Source organism: Canis lupus, chromosome 21 (genome assembly GCF_011100685.1).
Source record: "Canis lupus familiaris isolate Mischka breed German Shepherd chromosome 21, alternate assembly UU_Cfam_GSD_1.0, whole genome shotgun sequence".
Taxonomy (NCBI): Eukaryota; Metazoa; Chordata; class Mammalia; order Carnivora; family Canidae; genus Canis; species Canis lupus.
Genome location: NC_049242.1, coordinates 13,877,925 through 13,899,738, shown reverse-complemented (window position 1 = coordinate 13,899,738; position 21,814 = coordinate 13,877,925). Strand labels below are relative to the sequence as shown.

Sequence of the window (21,814 nt, the reverse complement as noted above, 5' to 3'; positions counted from 1 at the left end):
ACCTTTTGACCACCTTCACCATTTCACCCATCCTTTATCCCCCACCTCTGAAAACTACCAATCCATCATTTGTATCATTGAGTTGGTTTTGTTGTTGCTTGTTTGTTTTTAGATACCGCATATAAGTGAGATCAATAGTATTTGTCTTTCTTTGTCTGACTTATTTCACTTAGCGTAATGCCCTCAAGGTCCATCCATGTTGTCAAAAATAGCAAGATTTCCTTCTTTTTGTGGCTGAATAATGTTCCATTGTCTATATATATTACATTTTCTTCATCCATTCATCTATCAATAAACATTTAGGTTGAGTCCATGTCTTAGTTATTATGAAGTGCTGTAAAGAACACGGAATTGCATATATCTTTGGGAGATAGTGTTTTTGTTTCTTTCAGAAAAATATCCAGAAGTGGAATTTTCAGACCATATGATAGTTCTATTTTTTTTCAAGTTTGTTTTATTGATGTTTTATTGATGCCTATATTCCAGCCTCGACTAGATACTTTTTTTTTTTCTCATTAAACTTCTGTTTTAATGCGTTTCAAAATTCTGTGGCAGGTTTTTGGTCAAGTTGTTTCTATTAAAAACTACTTATTTTATTTTATTTTTTTAAAGATTTTATTTATTTATTCATGATAGACAGAGAGAAAAAGGCAGAGATACAGACAGAGGGAGAAGCAGGCTTCATGCAGGGAGCCCGACGTGGGACTTGATCCCGGGTCTCCACGACCTGGGCCGAAGGCGGCACTAAACTGCTAAGCCACCCAGGCTGCCCAAAACTACTTATTTTAAAAATTAATAACTTAAAACTGCCACACACACACACACACACACACACACACACAAAAACAAATGGTCCACAAAACATTCTCTTTGCTTCTGAAGGTTTTACAATGCATTGTTATCATCAACCAGTCTTTCACTAATAATCTCAAATGGCCAATTGATACAAAGAGGCCTCAGACTGTTCTTCCACCACTGATTAACACTGGGGTGGCAGGTATTCGATATTATATTCATTTAGCCTTCTGAGCTTTCTGGGTGGACTTGGTGACCTTGTGAGCTCCAGATGCCTTCTTTGTCCACTGCTTTGATGACACCCACAGTGACTCTCCGTCTCATGTCATGAACAGCAAAATGGGCGAGAGGAGGATAGTCAGAGAAGCTCTCAACACACATACACTTGCCAGGAACCATATCAACAGTGGCAGCATTACCAGATTTCAAGAACTTGGGACCATCTTCCAGCTTTTGTCCAGAATGATGATCTATCTTCTCCTCCAGCCCGGCAAACTTGCAAGCAATGGCTGTATGACAATCCATCACTGGTGTATATCCAGCACTTATTTGGTCTGGATGGTTCAGGATAATCACCTGAGCCATGAAGCCAGCTGCTTCCACTGGTGGATCATTTTTGCTATCACCAGCCACACTGCCATGATGAACATCTTTGACAGATACATTCTTGACACTGAAGCCCACATTGTCCCCAGGAAGAGCCTCACTCAAAGTTTCATGGTGCATTTCAACACACTTTGAAATGCAAAGGTGTGACACTGACTTGAGCAAAGTTGACCACCATGCCAGGTTTAAGAACACCAGTCTCCATTCGGCTCACAGGGACAGTAACAATACCACCAATTTTGTAGACATCCTGAAGAGGTAGATGCAAGGGCCTATCAGTGGGATGAGCTGGTGGCAGAATGCAATAGAGCTTCAAGCAGGGTGGCTCCACTGTCATTCCCATCTTTACACATGATTTCCCATCCCTTGAACCAAGGCATGTTAGCACTTGGCTCCAACATGTTATCACCATTCCAACCAGAACCTGGCACAAATGCTACTCTGTTGGGGTTGTAGCCAATTTTCTTAATGTAGATCCTGACATCCTTAACGGTTTCCTTGTATGTCTTCTGGCTGTAGGGTGGCTCAGTAGAATCTGTTTCGTTTACATGAACAATTAGTTGTTTTACACCCAGTGCGTAAGCCAGAAGGCCATGCTCATAAGTCTGCCCCCTCTTGGAGATACCCACTTCAAATTCATCAACACCAGCAGCAACAATCAAGACAGCACAATCAGTCTGAGATGTGCCTGTAATCATGTTTTTTATAAAGTCTCTGTGTCCTGGGGCATCAATGATGGTCATGTAATACTTGCTGGTCTCAAATTTCCACGGGGAGATATCAACAGTGATACCATGTTCAGATTCAGTTTTTAGATTACCCAAGACTCAGGCATACTTGAAGGAGCCCTTTCCTGTATCAGTAGCCTCCTTCCCAAATTTTTCAATAGTTCTTTTTCGATCCCACCACATTTATAGATTAGATGACCAGTAGTGGTAGACTTGCTCAAATCTATACGTCCAATGATGATGATGTTGATGTGAGTCTTTTCCTTTCCCATTTTGGTTTAGGTTTAGTGGTGGTTTTCATATCTGCATCTGGCAGCAAATCCGTTAGGAAAAAGTTTGACAAAAAAAAAAAAAAAAAAAAAAGTTTGACCAGATACTTCTGCAGCGAGTGTAGCCGCTCCTGCTGCTGCTGCTTCTTGGTCTTCAGGTTCTCCTGGTGCTTGTTCAGTCACAGTGCATGGCACATGTCTTCTTGGGCTGCACATCCCGTGGCTTGTACTTCTTACCCTTGTAGAATTTCCTGAGGTCCTCTTTCTGAATCTGGCGGATGACCAGATGTTAAAATAACTAAGAAAATAAGAAAGAAGACTCAAATAGCTAAGCTTAGAAATGAAAGCAGGGATCTTACAACCGATGTCCCAGAAATAAAAAAGGGTCATAAGAGATTACTATGAATAATTATATGCCAATAATAGGATAATATAGAAGAAATGGACAAATTCCTAGAAACATCTAACCCAACAAGACTGAATCATAAAAAAAAAAATAAAAATAAAAATCTGAACAGACTTATACCTAGTTAGGAGATTGAAGCTGTAATTAAAAAGTTCCCAAAAAAGAAAAGCTTAGAACCAAATGGCTTCACTGAAGAATTGTACCAAACATTTAAGGAATTAATACCAATTCTTCTCAAATTCTGCTTATGAATTTAGGATAGAATACTCCCCAAGTTACTTTATTATGCCAGCGTTAAAGCATTACCCTGAAATCAAAACCAAGAAAGTTAAAGATCCCAGAAAAGAAACCCATAGAGCAATATTCTTGATTAATATTGATACAAAGATCCTAAACAAAATACTAGCAAACTGTAATTTGAATCTTTTCTATACTCCATATCCACGACTAGCTCAAAGTGATTAAAGACCTAATATAAGACCCAAAACTATACAACTCCTAGAAGCAGACATAGAAAAACACTTCAGTATATTGTGTTTGGCAATGATTTCTTGGCTATAACATCAAAAGTACAGGCAACGAAATAAAAAATAGATAAATGGAAGTATAGCAAAATTAAAATCTTCTACATGTCAATGAAATAGTCAACAGAATAAAAAGGCAACCCCGGAACGGGAGAAAATATTTGCAAATCACATATGTTGATAGGAGGTTAATCCAGAATATATAGGAAACTTCTACAACTCAACAACAAATAAATCCAATTAGGATATGGACAAAAGGAGAGTCGAGACCAGAGGCCGAACTCAGGATCTGACAAGATGGCCGGGCTGCCCTGCAGGATTATCAAGGAAACCCAGCGTTTGCTGGCAGAACCAGTTCCTGGCATTAAAGCAGAACCAGATGAGAGCAACGTCCGTTATTTTCATGTGGTCATTGCTGGCCCCCAGGATTCCCCCTGTGAGGGAGGGACTTTTAAACTTGAACTATTCCTTCCAGAAGAATACCCGACGGCAGCCCCTAAAGTACGTTTCATGACCAAAATTTATCATCCTAATGTAGACAAGTTGGGAAGAATATGTTTAGATATTTTGAAAGATAAGTGGTCCCCAGCACTGCAGATCCACACAGTTCTGCTATCGATCCAGGCTTTGTTAAGTGCTCCCAATCCAGATGATCCGTTAGCAAATGATGTAACAGAGCAGTGGAAGACCAGCGAAGCTCAAGCCATAGAAACAGCTAGAGCATGGACTAGGCTATAATGCCATGAATAATATTTAAAATCGATCTGATCAAGTGTGCATCACTTCTGTTCTGCCAAGACTTCTTCCTTTTTTGTTTGCATTATTTAATGGACACAGTCCTAGAAACATTACAGAATAAAAGCCCAGACATCTTCAGTCCTTTAGTGATTAAATGCACATTAGCAAATCTATGTCTTGTCCTAATTCACTGTTGTAAACCATAAACAGAGGCTAGAAGTACCATCTGGATTGTTGGGAAACATTTAAAAGCAGTGGCCCCTCTGCTTTTATTCATTTCCCCTATCATGGTTTAAGTATAAAGCACTGTGAATGAAGGTAGTTGTCAGGGTTAGCTGCAGGGGTGTGGGTGTTTTTCTTTATTATTATTTTTGAGGGGGAGAGGTAGTTTTATTTTAATTTTATGGGCTCCTTTCCCGCTTTTTATGGTGATCTTATTGCATCGGTTAAAAGCAGCTACGGCAGCCTGGGTGGCTCAGCGGTTTAGCGCTGCCTTCAGACCAGAGTATGATCCTGGAGACCCAGGATCAAGTCCCGCATCGGATTCCCTGCATGGAGCCTGCTTATCCCTCTGCCTGTGTCTCTGCCGCTCTCTATCTCTCTCTGTGTGTATCTCATGAATAAATAAATAAAATCTTAAAAAAAAAAAAAAAGCAGCTAACCAGTTCTTTAGAATATGCTCTCTAGCCAAGTCTAACTTTATTTAGACGCTGTAGATGGACAAGCTTGATTGTTTGAACCAAAATGGGAACATTAAACAAACATCACAGCCCTCACTAATAACTTTGTGACTTTGCTGTCAAGTGTAGAATCCTTCCTTCAAGAAAAAGCTTGTGACCATTTTGTATGGCTTGTCTGGAAACTTCTGTAAATCTTATGTTTTAGCAAAATATTTTTTGTTATTCTAAAAAAAAAAGATATGGACAAAGAACTTGAATAGACATTTTTATACAGAATATACACAAATAGCCAAGAAGCATAAAAAAGATGCTCAACATCACTAATCATTAGGAATATGCAAATCAAAATCACTCATAGACATCCTCTCATACCCACTGGGATGGCAACTATCAAAAGAACAGAAAATAAGTGCTGGTGAGGAAATGGAGAAGTTGGAATACTTGTGCCCTATAGTGTAAAATGGTGTAGCCATCATGGAAAATAGTATGGAGATTCCTCAAAAAAAGTAAAATAGAAATACCATATGATCCAACAATCTCACTTCTGGGTATATGAACCCAATAGCATTCAAAGGAGAGTCTTGAAATGATATTTGCACACCCATGTTCATTGCAGCATTACTCACAGTAGCCAAGTGATAGAAGCAATCCAAATCTTCACAAATGAATAAATGGATAAAGAAAATGTGGTATTAAAAAAAAAAGAAAGAAAAAGAAAATGTGGTATATACATATGCTAGAATATTATGCATCCTTTAAAAAGCAGGAAATCTGGGGTGCCTGTGTGGCTCGGTCAGTTAAGTGTCTGCCTTCGGCTCAGGTCATGATCCCAGGGTCCTGGCCTCAGGTGGGGTTCCTTGCTCAGCAGGCAACCTACTTCTCCCCCTCCCTCTGCCTCTCCCCCTGCTTGTGCTCATGCGGTTTATCTCTCTCTCACTCTGTCAAATAAATGAAATCTTTTTTTTTTAAGGCAAGAAATCCTATAACATGCTATAAAATGGTTGAACATTTAAATAAGTCAGTCACAAAAGAACAAATAACGTATGATTCTACTCATACAAAGTGTCTAAAGTAGCCAAACCCATAGAAGCAAGAAAGTAGAAAGGTGGTTACCAAAGGCTGGGGGGGGGGGGGGGGGGGGGCAGGGGCAGGGAGTAGAGAGGATTTAATGGGTAAAGTTTCAATACTGCAAGAAGAAAAGTTATAGATATCTGTTGCATAACACTATGAATATACTTAACATTACTGAACCATTCATTTAAAAATGGGACCGATGGGGATCCCTGGGTAGCTCAGCGGTTTGGCACCTGCCTTCAGGCCGGGGCATGGTACTGGAGTCCCAGGATCGAGTCCACATCAGGCTCCCTGCATGGAGCCTGCTTCTCCCTCTGCCTGTGTCTCTGCACCCACACCCACCCCCCCGCCCTGTCGTCTCTCATGAATAAATAAATAAATCTTTAAAAAATAAATAAAAAGGGGATCCCTGGGTGGCTCAGTGGTTTCGCGCCTGCCTTTGGCCCGGGGCGCGATCCTGGAGTCTCGGGATCGAGTCCCGCGTCGGGCTCCCGGCATGGAGCCTGCTTCTCCCTCTGCCTGTGTCTCTGCCTCTCTCTCTCTATGTCTATCATGAATAAATAAATAAATCTTTAAAAAAATAATAAATAAATAAATAAAAAATAAATAAAAATAAAAATGGGATCGAGCCTATATCTGGCTCCCTACAGGAAGTCTACTTCTCCCTCTGCCTATGTCTCTGCCTCTCTCTCTCTGTGTGACTATCATAAATAAATTAAAAAAAAATTTTTTTTTAAAAAGCTTGCATTAAATATAAAGACAGAAGTAGGTTAAAAATAAAACGATGGGAAAAGCTATGTCATATTAATACTAATTTTAAAAAGCTATTGTAGGGATCCCTGGGTGGTGCAGCGGTTTAGCGCCTGCCTTTGGCCCGGGGCGCAATCCTGGAAACCCGAGATCGAATCCCACGTTGGGCTCCGGGTGCATGGAACCTGCTTCTCCCTCTGCCTATGTCTCTGCCCCTCTGTGTGTGTGTGTGTGACTATCACAAATAAATAAAATTTTTTTAAAGAAAGCTATTGTAGTGGTTATATTAATACCAGACAAACTAAATTGCAACGCAAAAGATATTACCAAGAATTTAGATTATTTCATAATCATAGTTATCAGTTTATCCTAAATGTTTATTCATTTCATGTGGAGCTTCAAAATAAATGAAGCAAAAGCTGATAAAGTGAAAGGAGAAATATGGAAAATTTCCATAATAGCTGGAGATTTCAACAACCTCTCAGTAATTGATAGAACAAGATGATAGCAATTCAGAAGGGATTAAAAAAGAAGTCTTAAAAAAAAAAAAAGTCTTAAACAATGCTATCAACCAACTTGAGATACTGATGTTTCAGAACACTTGGCACAACAGCAGCAGCATATAAATTCATTTATATTGTACATGGAGGGGATCGCTGGATGGCTCAGCAGTTTAGCACCTGCCTTTGGACCAGGGCATGCTCCTGGAGACCCAGGATCGAGTCCCACATCGGGCTCCCTGCATGGACCCTGCTTCTCTCTCTGCCTGTGTCTCTGTGTCTCTCTCTGTGTCTCTCATGAATAAATAAATAGAATCTTAAAATATATATATATACATATAATACATGGAATGTCTGTCAACATGGACCAGAATCTGGGCTATAAATATCAATAAATTTTAAAGGACTTGAATCATACAAACTATATTCTGTGACCACAATGTAACTGAATTAGAAATCTGTAACAGAAAGGTACCCAGAAAATTGGAGCTATTAGAAAACTAATACACTTCTAAAAAACTCATGGGACAAAGAAAAAAGCAAGAGAAACTAGAAAGTGAAAAAAAAAAAAAAAAAGAAAGAAACTAGAAAGTGTTTTGAACCAAATCCAAATAATAAACATTTCAAAATCTGTAGGACACAGTTAAAACCGTAGTTGGAGGGAAATTCATAGCACTAAACAAGTATTTTAAGGGAGGGGAAAGATCTCATATCAAACGACCTCAGCTTCTTCCTTAAGAAATTACAAATAGGGACACCCGGGTGGTTCAGCAGTTGAGCATCTGCCTTTAGCTCAAGGCGTGGACCTGGCATCGGGTCTCCGCAGGGAGCCTGCTTCTCTACCTATGTCTCTGCCTCTGTCTGTATGTCTCTCCTGAATAAATAAATAAAATCTTTAAAGAAAAAAAAGAAAGAAAGAAATTACAAATAGAGGAGCTACTTAAATCCCAGGCAGGAAAAAGAAAACAAATAATATAGATCAGAGTAGAAAATAATCAAATCGAAGACAGAAAACAAGAGGGGAAAAAAAGCAATGAAAAAAAAAACCTTGGTTACTTGAAAAAAATCAGACCATTAACCGAACTGATCAGACACTAAATAAGAGAAGATAAATGACAGATATTAAGAGAGATGTGGCCTCATTACAGATTCTACGGGTTTTATAGGCTAATAAGGAAATATCGTGAAAATCTTAAACTAATACTTTGAGAACTTAGATGAAACAGACATTTGTCTTGTGAAGAACTTATTTTTATAAAATCTCAATATTCTAAATTGCTTTTATTATTTCAGGATGGCATGCTATAGATACTGTACAAAGAACATTTATAAATTTCAAAATTAGCTTCAAATAATTAAAAATTAAATTGGAAAAGGCATATGAAATGGAAACAAGTATTCACATGCGCAAACTGTCCCTGCATTTACCTGGGAAACTTTCCAGTTGGAGCACAGGCTGACTTTCTGCCTTGGAATCTGAGGATGTTTTATACGGACAGGCGATGATTTGACATTGGCTACATTCCTCACAGCCAAAGGGGTTTTGAGGGCTCTTCTGCTCACCTCGCCAGTGAAAATTCCTCCTTTATCTTGAATAGCACTTTCTCCTTGATAAAGCTCAGTGATTTCCAAGGCAACCTTGTTAGCGGCACTTTTAGGATCTTCACAACTTTACAAACTAAACAAGGAGAGTGTTATTTCCCCTCCTGTTTTATAGACGAGAAAAGAAGCTGTGGGGATGAGAACTGACGCTCGTTCCAAAACTTTGGTTCTCAATTGTTCTGACTTAGGAAGCCACTAACTCCCTCGCTCTCTTGTTTTTCCTTCACCACTTTCACCCAACCCTGTTCCTATAAGCAGGGCTCTGCAGGCACGAGGGGTCCTCAGAAAAAGCTCTTGCTCGCTCTTGAGGGCCTCAGATTGCGGCAGGGTAATTCCCAGATGGTAACACAGCACAGGGAGCTTAAGGTGCACGGGAGAATAGAAAACCACAACGCAATCTCGGCTCCATCCCTGGGGGACAGCTGGGTGGCGCAGCGGTTGAGCGTCCGCCTCGGGCTCAGGGCGTGACCCGACAGTCCTGGGGTCGAGTCCGCCTCGGGCTCCCCACGGGGAGCCTGCTTCTCCCTCTGCCCCTCTCTGTCTCTCATGAACAAATAAAAATCTTTAAAAAAAAAAATTTTTTTTTTTTTTTTTACTTCTTTTTAACTGAGTATACCCATCCTGCGGCCAAGGGCCGTGCGGTTCCATATACCCCACGCCCACACACGAGGTAGACTCCGCTGGCCAGAAGCTGAGGTAATGAGGCGGGTTTTCAGTGAAAGGAGCAGGAACCCCAAATTTCCATTTCCACAGGCTCCGTCCCGGAAGGCGGGCATTGGTCGTGAGGCCCCCGCTGCGCGCCGACCGAACCCCTCACTCCGCAGCCCAGGAAGCGGCGCCCGCGGCCAGCGGCATCCGGGGAGCCCGACCGGCCCGCGCGCTCCACCGGGTCACGTGCCCGCCAAAGATGGCTGCGCTCGGGCGAGCTGAGCGGAGGCTGGAGTGAGCCCCGAGCGGGCGGAGCAGGACTGGCGGAGGCACCGACTGCCGAGAGGGAAGCCTAAGGTACTGGCATTCCGGGGGAAAGCGCGCAGAGGTGCCCGCATACCTGGAGAAGCACCGCGCGGCGACAGGCTGGTCGCGGGCAGTGCGGGAACGAGACCCCGGGACTGGGTCGGAGGTGGGGGAGGGGAGGGCGCTCTACCGTCTCGTCGCTTCACGCCCTACATCTTACCTTTACGTTAAGCCAAGAGGAAAAATAAACGCCTGCGCTTGAATTTAACCCCAGTTTTACTGCCAGTATCCAGGATGACCTTGGCCTAACCATTTTCAGAGGACCCAGATGACGCCTCGCCTGAGAGTTAACCTGAGGGACAAAGAGAGCTAATGCAAAAAAAGCCTTTGGAAATGTTTGTGGTATTTAAAGGTGGCATTGTCTTGGATTAGGATTTATTAATACGAGACACGACGTCTTACTGCAGGCTGCCATGTGAAACTTCTACTGAATTAGGGAGACTTAAAAACTACACCCTAGAAATGGCTAGTTCCTAGAACTTGGAACCTCACCAGTATGCAGAGCATAAAATATAAACTGATAACATTAGGCAGGACTTTCTGAGGAAATAACTTTTATTTCAGACATGCACACTGTACACTTTCTCTGTGTATACTGAATTTATGTATTTCTACACGCATTCCAAACATGAACAGAATCATTCAAAGCTCCTGCAGGGGGCAGCAGATACTGTAGCTCTCATAGTATTGTAACCAAGTCCATCAAGAAGTCTGAGTCCCAGAACCTAGATGTAAATTTTTAAGTCTTCATTGTATTTATTAAATCTAAGGATATGAAACTTCAGTTCACTTAACATGTTCCAAATGATCTGGTACCCAGCAGTAAATCAGTGTTGTAAATTAATCTTGTAGCAAATGGATAACAAATCACGAAAATCTGATTTCATAAAACTATGTTGTATTTTGCTGTTATTTCTGAACTTTTGCTTTTCTTAACTTTGCTACCCTGAAATCTTGCTTGATGAGCTTAATGCTCCCAATTCACCATCCCATGCAAGGATCAAGGAACTCCCGTCCTTTTTGACAAAAACCGTATGTGTCCTGCAAAGTCTAAAATATTTATTATGTGTGGCCCTTTTGAAAAGTTTGCTAATTTCTACTTTAGGGTATACCTATAAGTGAAACTGGTAATGTTTCTTCTACCTACTAAATAATACCCAACTCTTTCTTTTTCCAAAGTAGTTGTACGCAAAATGAGTACCATGTACGTGTCTACCAGCAGCTCATGAGTTTGTTACCCCACATTTTTGCCAGTAACTGAAATTGTTAGGTTTTAATTTACCTAACCTGTCACTGTTTTTAATTGTTTTCCCCGATTATAATGAGGTTAAGCATATTTTCGTGTTTATTGGCTGTTTGCTTCCTTCTTTGTGAAAGTACCTGTTCAAACCTTTTGCCAGTTTTTCTGTTGAGTTGTTTGCCTTTTTCTTGATGATATGCATTTCTTCATTTTCTGGGTACTAACTGCTCCTTTGTCAGTTATATTGCAGACATTTTCTCCCACTCTGGCTTTATATAGATCTTTATAGTATCTATTGATCAATATTAACTATTGACTAATATTAATATTAGTTTTATGTTCAGTGCTATTTGCAAATTAAGAAATATGTTTAAGGGTTATAAAGATATTCTTTATTTCTTAGAAGCTTTATGGGTTGTTTTGCATGTCTGGTTTCTATTTCACTTGGAATGTATTTTTTTTGTATGATGTATATGCATTGATTTTTCAGATTATGAATCAAACTATAGCTAATTTTTAAATTAAATATTTATGGTATTTAGAAAGCTTTTTATAAGCCATTTTGTTGTTTTTTCTATAGATATATATTATTGAAAGATATTTTAATTTAAGGCTCAAGATGGAAAATCATGAACCACATGATACTGCCAAGGAAAACTTAATTTTCAATATCATAACCAGAAAAATTAGCCAACTCCCAGAAGCAGAAAGGTAAGATCCCTTCTTAGTTTAAAAATATTTTTTACCAGGTGGATTTTCATAATTGGTTCATTATCTCACATTTATTTGGTTTAAATATAAACATAGGACATCAGAAAGAAACCGAGCTCTTTTTCTTGCCTTATTGAAAAAAACTGAGAGACCAAAAGAGATTAACTATTTTGCTTGTGGTCAAGGCTAGAATTGATATCTTTGGATTTAATTATATGATCATTCTCAGTTTTTCCATTTGGCTTCGAGTATTGTTAAATGTGAACATTTAGGGCAGCCCTTGTGGTGCAGCGGTTTAGCGCCACCTGCAGCCTAGGGTGTGATCCTGGAGACCCAGGATCGAGTCCCACATGGGGCTTCCTGCATGGAGCCTGCTTCTCCCTCTGCCTGTGTCTCTGCCTCTCTCTCTTCGCTCTCTCTGAATAAATAAATCTTTAAAAAAAAATGTGAACATTTATGAACTCATCTAAATAACAGACCTTTAAAATAGCTTTTAAATTGTCTTGTCAGTTCATTTCTATTATTACGTCTAACAGTCCAAGAGAGTGCCATATAACACACGTAACTAGACAAGGAGTGCCAGAGAAATGGGATCATGGCTAAAAGATCTCTATCATTAAATAGAAAAAGCTATATAGGAATCATACTGATCTTTGAAGACAACATTGAGTAAACTATAGTGCACATCCTTAGCAAGAAGGCTTCTCTGACTAGATTCCATTTAAAGAGAAATTATGAGCCCAAAAAGGATTTTAAAAAAAGAAGCCAGCCTAGGGAGGGGTTTTGGGGACAGATCTAAGGCAGAGAGGATGGCATATGCCTCAGCCATAGGATAGCAAAGAGTTGATCATATCTGAGGAACCAGGGAAATAGGCATAAGGTTGAAGGAACAGGAAGAGTTTTAAGCAGGGAACGGTATGACCCAGCTAACATTTCTAGAGAACATTCCAGTTGCTTTTGGGAAATAGATTTAATGTAGGAGAGAAAAGAAAGACCAGTAGGAAAACTGGCATAATAATCTTGGTGAGTGGTAAGGGTTTGAAGGATTTAAAATGCATTTTGGTTTTATTTTACTGTCCTGAGTAAATTCCAGTCTTGCCGCCACTCACCGTCTCAACAAACGAGAACCTATAAACCAAGGGCAACAATAAGAACTTGGTGAGATTTCATAAGGTTTATATCCTATGGCTCTTCCCCCACCACACACACACTGTACATCCTTTTAGTGGTTTTCCTAAGGTAGATAACAGAACAACTTTTCAAGCAAAAAAGGGCCTATGTCCACGTTTCCAGGAAGTAAGGTAGAGCGCCAGAAAGACTAACATAGGAATAAGGTCAATGGTGGCAGCTTTTTTTTTTTTTTTTTTTTTTTTTTAATTTATTCATGATAGGCACACAGTGAGAGAGAGAGAGGCAGAGACACAGGCAGAGGGAGAAGCAGGCTCCATGCACCGGGAGCCCGATGTGGGATTCGATCCCGGGTCTCCAGGATCGCGCCCTGGGCCAAAGGCAGGCGCCAAACCGCTGCGCCACCCAGGGATCCCAATGGTGGCAGCTTTGAAGAGAAAAGAGCAGGCGCTATCACTGGTACTTTCACCAAATTAGAAGAGAGGAACAGTGTGGAAGTAAGCTGGAACTGCAAAGTAAGCTTTAGTTTGGAGGTAATAAATTGCTCTCAAACATTGGAATCAGAACAGGGTAGGTGACAATGTCTCATCATCTTTGCCTTATTCCCTCTTTTCCTCTGTTCCTATTTTCTTATATAATAGTTATTTGAAAAGTCCTCAGGTATATAAAACTATCAAAAAACCTCAGTTTCTGATCTACAAAGTAATTATATGTACTGTATATTTCATTGCCACTTATAGTTCATGTTTCATTCATGTATCTATTTTATTTTTTAATTTTATTTATTTATTCATGAGAGACAGAGAGAGAGGGAGAGGGAGAGAGGCAGAGACACAGGCAGAGGGAGCCTGACATGGGACTCCATCCTGGGTCTCCAGGATCACACCCTGGGCTGAATGCGGCACTAAACCTGAGCCACCCAGGCTGCCCTCTCCTAACTTTTTAAATATTATCTTGTGTACCCTAAGTTTTTAAACTACCTCTCTCTTGTAGATTACCATTTGTTATACCATTACCATTTCAGTAGATTTGTTATATCTCATGTTATATCTCATGTTCACATGTCTTTCATCCTCCAATAATAAACTATGAAAACACTGAAGGTAGAAAATAATTTTTGTAGAAAATAATTTTTTGTGACTTCAGCATCAAGTCTGCTGTATGTAGTAGGTGCTCAATGATTGAATGACAAGCACCATTATGATTGCAAAGTGACAGGTAAGGAAAATAATGCATTATAAAATACAGGAAACTCAGGAATTCCTAGAAAAGCTGTTTTAAGATGAGCATTAACCATAGAGGTTAGGGGGGTATTGTGTGGCTAGTCTGGCTAAATAAGTAATGAAAAATTTAAGAGACTGATGCCTGTGTTGTAGATGGCAAGGCAGGTGGTAAAAAAAAAGTTAAGTGGTAGACTGAAGAGTTTGGAGTACAGTATCTAGCATTAAGTTTAGGTATCATTTCTTCTGAAAGCAAGCACAGAACATGCATTTTAAAACTCATACATACCTTGGCTAAAAACCATACTACTTAGTAACTCAAACAGCAATTTATTCTTTATTTCTATAGGTTGTAAAGTACCTAGCATATAGTATCCTGTAAATGCAAGTAACTCCTCCACTTCCCTGTCCTTGACTCTAATGCTTCAGGGTAAAGTGAAAGGAAACATAATTAGCTCCACCTTACTGAATGCCTTTTAGGTGTCAGGTGCTAATGAAACCAAAATGACTAGATCTTTGTATCCACTATCCTCAAGTTATTTACTTGAAGACTAGTGGGGAAGCCTGACATTATAAATCATTGATGATAAGATAGTACCACTTTATCATCTATTGTGCTAGAGAGGAAAGTATTGGGTATTATGGGAACCCAAAGGAGAGGTATTCATGTAAGACTCTTTGAAGCTCTTCCCCATTATATAGTTGGGGGAAAATTTCTATACTAATCTTTTACAGAATCACAAAATACATTTAGCAAAATCTGAATGTATCACTCTATCCTTAAGTGTTGACCAAATTCAAAAGGTTTAAAATAAAAATTTGTATGTAAAACATTATTTTAGGGATGCCTGAGTGGCTCAGCGGTTGCGCGTCTGCCTTTGGCTCAGGGAGTGATCTCGTGGGATCCAGTCCCACATCGGGCTCTCTGTGGGGAGCCTGCTTCTCCCTCTGGCTGTGTCTCTGCCTTTCTCTGTGTCTTTCATGAATAAATAAATCTTTAAAAAAAATAAAACACTATTTTTAAAGGTTTTCATTTTATGGGGCTATATATAAGGGATAAATGTTGTATCCTGTTATTCCTAAAGTCCTGCTAAGCCCTAATAACATACAATTGTTGGACAGTTCACAAAACATAGTACCCTCCCAAAATGTTTTTTTGTCGCCACTCAGGAATCTGTTTGAAAATGGATCAGCATATATTGGACTTAATGCTGCTCTCTGTGGTCTAATAGCAAACAGTCTTTTTCGACGCATCTTAAATGTGACACAGGCTCGTATAGCTGCTGGCTTACCAATGGCAGTGATCCCGTTTTTGACGGCTCATGCATCTTACAAAGGTTTTGTAAGTTTACCTTTGAATACAGGTAAATTCTATTTCACTATCACTAGAATTTGTTTTGGTGTATATTATTTGCACCTTACAGTAATCCTTCAATATTTACATCAGGTATCTAGCTATATGCCATGTCATAGTCAGTGAATGGGTAAGGCTGAAATGTGCTAAGCCTTTGTAAAGTGGCAGTTCATATTAGCAGTCTTCTCTACAAGTAAAATACACATACATGGCAATTCTAAGTACTTTACCTATCTTTCCTACAATACTTAAAGTAAGAAATATTTGCAGACTTTATATTTTTAAATGCTGACTGCCTTAGTTTTTTTTAAAAAAACGTATCGGGAAGTCCCTCAAGACAAAAACACTTATGGTAGGGGTGCCTGGGTGGCTCAGTTGGTTAAGCTTCTACCTTCGGCTCAGGTCATGATCCTAGGGTTTCTGGGTTGGAGCCTGCTCAGCAGGGAAGCCTGCTTCTCCCTCTCCCTCTGCCCCTGCTCATGTGCTGTCACTCACTCTCTGTCGAATAAATAAATAAAATCTTTAAAAATATATATATGGGAAAAAGACTTTCATAGTAAATCTTTCAAAGCATTAGATATATACACACGAGAATTATCGAATATATGCAGACTTGATTTCCTTTTGATAGTTTTAATGTATGTGCTGAGTGCTCGGAGTATAGACATACCTTGGGAGATACTGCAGATTTGCCAGACCACTGTAATACAGTGGATATTACAGTAAAGTCAAATGAATTTTTTTATGTCCCAGGGCATATAAAAAATGTTTATAATAAGCTATATCATCTGTTTAAAGGGTATCTAGTATTATGTCTAAAAACCAATGTAAATACCTTAGAAAATATTGCTACAAAGTATTAACCATCACTTGAGCTTTCAGCATGTGGCAATCACTGATTACAGATCATGATAACAAATAATAAAAAGGTCTGAAATATTATGAGAATTACCAAAATGTGACAGAGACACATTTGCCCAGAAATGGGCAAATGCTGCTGGGAATGGTACCTACAGATTTGACTCAAAAGGGATTGCTACAAACCTTTAATTAAAAAAAAAAAAAAAAATGCATTATCTGTGAAGGGCAATAAAGTGCAGCACAATAAAATGAGGCATGCCTGTAGCTAATTATGAATTTTTTTTATTGATTTCACATAAAAAATACTATTACCATAGGTGATGGTAAGATGGGAGACACTGTCCATTTAAATTCTCTTAAGTGCTGTTCCAAATTGGCTTAAACTGTAGGAGTATTCTGCTTGAATCCCCATCATCTGTATGGAAAGAATCTTTATGACCTAGGGCTATCTACCACCCAGTGAACTGAACAGACTGAGTAAAACATAAGTTACTAACTTAGCTTTCTTTTTTTAATATAGCTTACACTAATTTAGAAAGGAAAAAAGAATTCTATAAAAATAGTCACACTATATAATATAAAAAAAAAAGAAGTACAAATTATTTTTTTAAAACTTCCCATGGGTTAAAAGTTTCTTACAGACAGAAAAATATTAGCTCAAGTTTGCCAATACAAGTGCAGAAAGGTAGAAGCAGTACAGACTGAGATTAAAAATCCTCTATCAGGGGATCCCTGGGTGGCTCAGCGGTTTAGCGCCTGCTTTTGGCCCAGGGCGTCCTGGAGTCCTGGGATCAAGTCCCACATCGGGTTCCCTGCATGGAGCCTGCTTCTCCCTCTGCCTGTGTCTCTGCCTCTCTCTCCCTCTGTGTATCTCATGAATAAATAAATAAAATCTTAAAAAAAAAAATCCTCTATCAGATATTTCTAACTATTTTAGGTTGTCTGTACATATAATTATACCTTCCAACATACCTTAAGATTTGCATTTGCTGCCTAAAAATTGAGTATCTGTGACACATTTAAGATGACCTTGCATTCTTTAAACCATGTTTGACTATCATTTCAGAACTGATTTATTTCCTAGGTGATTTGAATTGTGAAACCTGTACCATAACACGGAGTGGATTGGTTGGTCTGGTCTTTGGTGGTCTGTACCCTGTTTTCTTGGCTATACCTGTGAATGGTGGCCTAGCAGCCAGGTGAGATTCTTTTTTTACTTATAATCATCAAAAAACTTCAAATATAAACGATTACCTAGAAAATGTTAAGGCAATGTTAGTTTTTTGACTTACTTTTTTTTTTTTATAAGTAATATTACTTCTCAAGAATTTGAAAACTGTTCTAGAAATTGATCCCATTATACATACCTCTTGCATGTGTAGTTCAGGTTCTTAACTTTAACTTGTGTACTGAATGCCAACAACAAAGATACAAACAGTACTGTGCCTAGCATGATAGCTAATTATATGCTCAGTGTTACGACTTTGAGTAATTCCACTAAAGGAAAATTCCCACAAAATGGCTGGCAATAAGCCAGTGTAATTCAGTTATTTTCTGATGAACTCTTCTATCAAGCTATCAGCTGTATGAGCCTTCAGAGGTGAAGTGGAGGAGGAGACGAAAGAAAACAGAAGTACAGTTTTAAGGACCAAGAGACATCAAAGAGAATAACTGAATTACCTTAATCTTTACCTAAGCTACTTTTAACACTTCTTGGATTAATATATATTGTACATAGGTTTGCTATTTGATAAAACTATCTTCTAGAGAACTGTCTCCATGTTTTCTTATAGATATGAGTCAGCCCTGCTACCAGAGAAAGGAAACATCTTAACTTACTGGACTAGAATTTCTAAGCCTGTCTTTAGAAAGATGTTGTTTCCCATTTTACTCCAGACTGTGTTTGCAGCATACCTTGGATCTAGACAATATAAACTAATTATAAAGGCCCTTCAGTTACCTGAACCTGGTCTAGAAATTCAGTGACGGTTAAACAAATGTGTACACAAAAATAAAGTTGTAATGTATGAATAAATGTCAAGTGTATGAATAAACACAGACTTGTAATCACCTGAGGTACAATTCTAGGACCTATAACATAAGGCTACATAGGGCAACAACAAAAGGCTGAATACTAGTAAGGGCTATTCCCCTTAAAAAAGAATAGAACTTTTCTAGTTTGCCCAATATTCTCTTCTATTTTGTTTGCTCCATGCCTTTACATTAAGCACATTTTGGTCTGTAACACAGGAAAAATAACCATACAGCAGTTTTTACTAAGGACCTCATTAAGAACCCAAGCAGGAAGGATGACTGGGTGGCTCAGTGGTTGAGCATCTGCCTTCAGCTCAGTGCATGACCCTGGGTCCTGGGATCAAGTCCCACATCAGGTTCCCTGCAGGGACTCTGCTTTTCCCTCTGCCTATCTCTGTGTCTCTTATGAATAAATAAAATCTTTAAAAAAAAAAAAAGAATCCAACTAAGCAGGAGGAAGGGATGAGGATTAGTTCACTACAGAAAATGTTCACTTTGTTTCCCCAAATCATTCTTTCCATAGGTATTATTAATCCATAGACACTTAGAATATATTTAACCTTCCTCAGGACAGGAATCAATTCCAGTAGTCTTGAGTCTAGAGCCGATATATTGATATAGCTAATACAGTGATATAATGATATAGTTACACACTTGTCTCTGGAAAGCTATATTCTTGGAAGATTGAGGCAAATTCTACCTTTGAAGCTTCCATCTAGTGTGGGATAGTTCTTTGCGATGACATACCCAGGCCTCTTCTTTTCAGCTGTGTGAGGCTTAGCAAGTTAACCTCTCTGGTCCTCAGTTTCATCAGTAACCTCACTCAAGATTGGTATTATATAATATATAGGAGCTAACACAGCACTTGACCTTAAGTGGTAGCACTTAAATGGTAGCTATACTCTTTCCTATTGGTTTTGTTTTCTGAAACAGCCTAGTCTAATATTCCTCATTTCCTAAGATCATTTAAATTTTTGAAGTGACCTTTGGTGTTCCCCTTTGTAAAACTTTTCATCTCAGTTCTTTATTTTCATGTAACAGCATCTAAAATCAGCACTGTCCAGAGAACTTTGTGATGATGGAAATGTTTTATACATGACTTAAAATGTTAGCTACTAGCCACATGTGGCCACTGAGCACCTGAAATGTAACTAGTGCAACTGAATAAATTTTTTTTAATTTAAATATTTTCACCACATGTAGCTAATGCCTACAGTACTGAACAGTATAGATCTAGACCAGCACTTTCTTATAAGCCAGTCATATAAAATAAGTGCCATCCCAGATCATATTCACAAGCATCTTAAATTACTCCTTTCAAATATAGTGACCTGTTAAATAATCTTACGCTACTTAACTGTGTGACAGAAGAATTTAAGTTCGTCACATAGAAAAGGTAGTCTCACAAGTGAAATACGCTTTCAGGGTCTCGTCAAAAAGAAAGCAGTACAGCTAAAGATTTTAAAATTTAAATGAAATTAACAAAATACATTTTAAGTTTTCCAGAAAGCAAAGCTGAGAATTCAACAAGTGCCTTAAAATGTATTCCCTGGCAAATTTATATATGAAATATTCCCAATTATGAGGCAAAAAAAATCTATTTTTTTGCTTTGAATATTCTCTATGTTAGAGAATTAGGGGTGATTTTTCTTTTTGTTTTGATTCCTTTCTGGATTTTGTTTTCTATACCGAATATGCTTTACTTAAAGGTCTCTGACTCAAAATTGCACACCTCTACCTACATACTATCATTTTTATTTAAAGGAGAGTTCTACTTACCACAACAGAGAAAAAAATGAATTAAAAGTAATTCCTGACTTCAAAATGAGAAACCCAAATTACTAAATTAGACTCCAGAGAATAGTGCAATCAACTTGGATAATTCAAAAGCCACTGATGTAACTAAATTGATAGTTCAGTAAAACCTGTTTTCTTAAAAAATAAAATAAAAACTGTTTTCTTATCCTGACACATTCCTGACATAATGCCATCAATATATAGAAGAGTTTGCAATGGTTTCTATAACCAAAAAAGATTCCTTTCTAGCATCTGTCCTCTACCATATATTTTTTATTTAAATCATCTTTTCAATTAGGAAAAATGGGCAACAGAAGCAGAAGACTGTATTATTTTACATCTACTGCTACAAATCTACTCTACCAAAATTTTTGGTTGGGGGCAGGTAAATACATGTAAACTTGCTGTGACTGCATCACAATTTAGGGAACAGTCATTTGTAGCTAAGACCTAAAGAACACTACCTCAGTCAGGAAGACAGTTTTTAATAGTTCAGTCATAGTAAACTATTTAAATCTGTCTTTCACAATTTACATGGTGTAGTTAATCTTGCTTAAAGAAAGAGGACTCCTATTATATTGTACTTCAGATAATATAATTTGTAAAACCCCAAACTATAGAACATTAAGAGCCAGAGGGGTCTAGGAATTAAACTCAGTGTGTGTGTGTGTGTGTGTGTGTGTGTGTATAGCAAAGATGTAAAATTCAGAGACATGGTATAAAGAAAAGTTGGGCCACCAATAAAAATCAAATCTACATATTAAGACAACACAATTTCTAAAACACCATTAAAGATTACATTTTTAGATTGAAAATTAAGCAAAATAATTTTCAACAAAAATAATTTTGGGTCAACAAAACTACAAAAATCATTAGGTCCAATATAAACAGGTTTCTTTTTAAAAAGTGGGGAAAATGGTTCTAAGAAAGAAATCCTGAATATACAAACTGGGAAAAGTAAAAAAAGGGATAAAAACACTGTATCAATAACCAAAGCAATGAAAAAGGCAAAGAAAGGCAAGTTCATAAGCAACTTTCTATTAATCTGTATATTTTTGAAATCAGTTTTCCCTAACATTCATGATTTATATTCCTAATGATACTTTCTGAATAAAATTTATTTCTGCACTTCAAAACTGAAAGTAAATAAATGACCATTTGTTGTAGTCTAGGTCAGAGCTAAAGGCTGTATATTACATAAGACAATAGTAGGTGACTGCTGGAGAGGATTGAGATATTCACGGTCAAATATGTGAAAAATACGGTGCTGGCCACACAAAACATTCTCCAAGTTTCTACGGAAGACCTCCCCTTTCTGATGCACAGCTTAGATGGGAACTACTTGGTTTCTGAAGAAAAAGCTGCAGAACTAAATACAGAAATAAAACATTTGGGAGGGTCTCAAAACTCTGTATTGATAATGAGTGTGGGGAAGACAACACTCGAAAGTATTTTACTGCCTCTTCAACTTTCAAGAATCATCAGGTTATTTAGCTTAAAAAAATGTGACTAAATCAGTGAGACCTTAAACTGGAACATCAAAATGCTGACCTACATGATCACATATTTTTAAAGCTAATTCTTATTAGCAGTGAATTATCCACTCTATCAAAGAAGTGATTATCTCCAGCTACTGTTAATGCCAAATCTTTGTAGAATTATAACCAATAGGAGCATTCATCAATCAAGGGTAAACCACTCTTTGCTGCCTTGCATCACAGGCACTGAATGTACTTAGATCGCAAGATACAGAGTAGATTTAATAAAAGTTTTGTGTAATAGC

General features: G+C 38.3%; 3 protein-coding genes and 1 pseudogene across 4 annotated transcripts in view; 2 read left to right on the top strand and 2 right to left on the bottom strand.

Moving 5' to 3' along the window:
* The window catches only part of DLG2 (discs large MAGUK scaffold protein 2), a 1,987,603-nt gene extending 1,978,995 nt beyond the window's left edge, over positions 1 to 8,608 (bottom strand). Inside the window, exon 1 of the mRNA XM_038568427.1 lies at positions 8,499 to 8,608. The gene's annotated coding sequence lies outside the window, so the exon portion shown is untranslated. The remainder of the gene's footprint in view (positions 1 to 8,498) is intronic.
* LOC106560177 lies at positions 1,014 to 8,631 on the bottom strand (annotated as a pseudogene).
* On the top strand, positions 3,626 to 4,066 carry LOC476784 (ubiquitin-conjugating enzyme E2 N-like). Its single transcript, XM_038568458.1, has one exon. The coding sequence runs from the start codon at positions 3,626 to 3,628 to the stop codon at positions 4,064 to 4,066; it is 441 nt and encodes a 146-aa protein (XP_038424386.1).
* Positions 8,632 to 9,521: 890 nt separating the features above from the next.
* Positions 9,522 to 18,270, top strand: TMEM126A (transmembrane protein 126A). Of its 2 annotated transcripts, none has more exons than XM_038568456.1 (5): positions 9,522 to 9,677; positions 11,507 to 11,637; positions 15,156 to 15,349; positions 17,285 to 17,399; positions 17,994 to 18,270. In XM_038568456.1, the coding sequence occupies exons 2-5, from the start codon at positions 11,546 to 11,548 to the stop codon at positions 18,184 to 18,186; spliced, it is 594 nt and encodes a 197-aa protein (XP_038424384.1). In that variant the 5' UTR covers positions 9,522 to 9,677; positions 11,507 to 11,545; the 3' UTR covers positions 18,187 to 18,270. The 2 variants fall into 2 exon arrangements, with proteins under 2 accessions (XP_038424384.1, XP_038424385.1); XM_038568457.1 differs by having other exon boundaries at positions 9,531 to 9,677; positions 11,539 to 11,637.
* Positions 18,271 to 21,814: the final 3,544 nt, after the last annotated feature.

Excerpts from the sequence above, each read along its gene's own strand:
- LOC476784 (XM_038568458.1), top strand. The coding sequence starts at position 3,626 with ATGGCCGGGCTGCCCTGCAGGATTATCAAGGAAACCCAGCGTTTGCTG.
- TMEM126A (XM_038568456.1), top strand. The coding sequence starts at position 11,546 with ATGGAAAATCATGAACCACATGATACTGCCAAGGAAAACTTAATTTTC. Across the intron at positions 11,638-15,155 it reads CAACTCCCAGAAGCAGAAAG|GAATCTGTTTGAAAATGGAT; the intron begins GTAAGATCCCTT and ends GTCGCCACTCAG. Across the intron at positions 15,350-17,284 it reads AAGTTTACCTTTGAATACAG|GTGATTTGAATTGTGAAACC; the intron begins GTAAATTCTATT and ends TTTATTTCCTAG.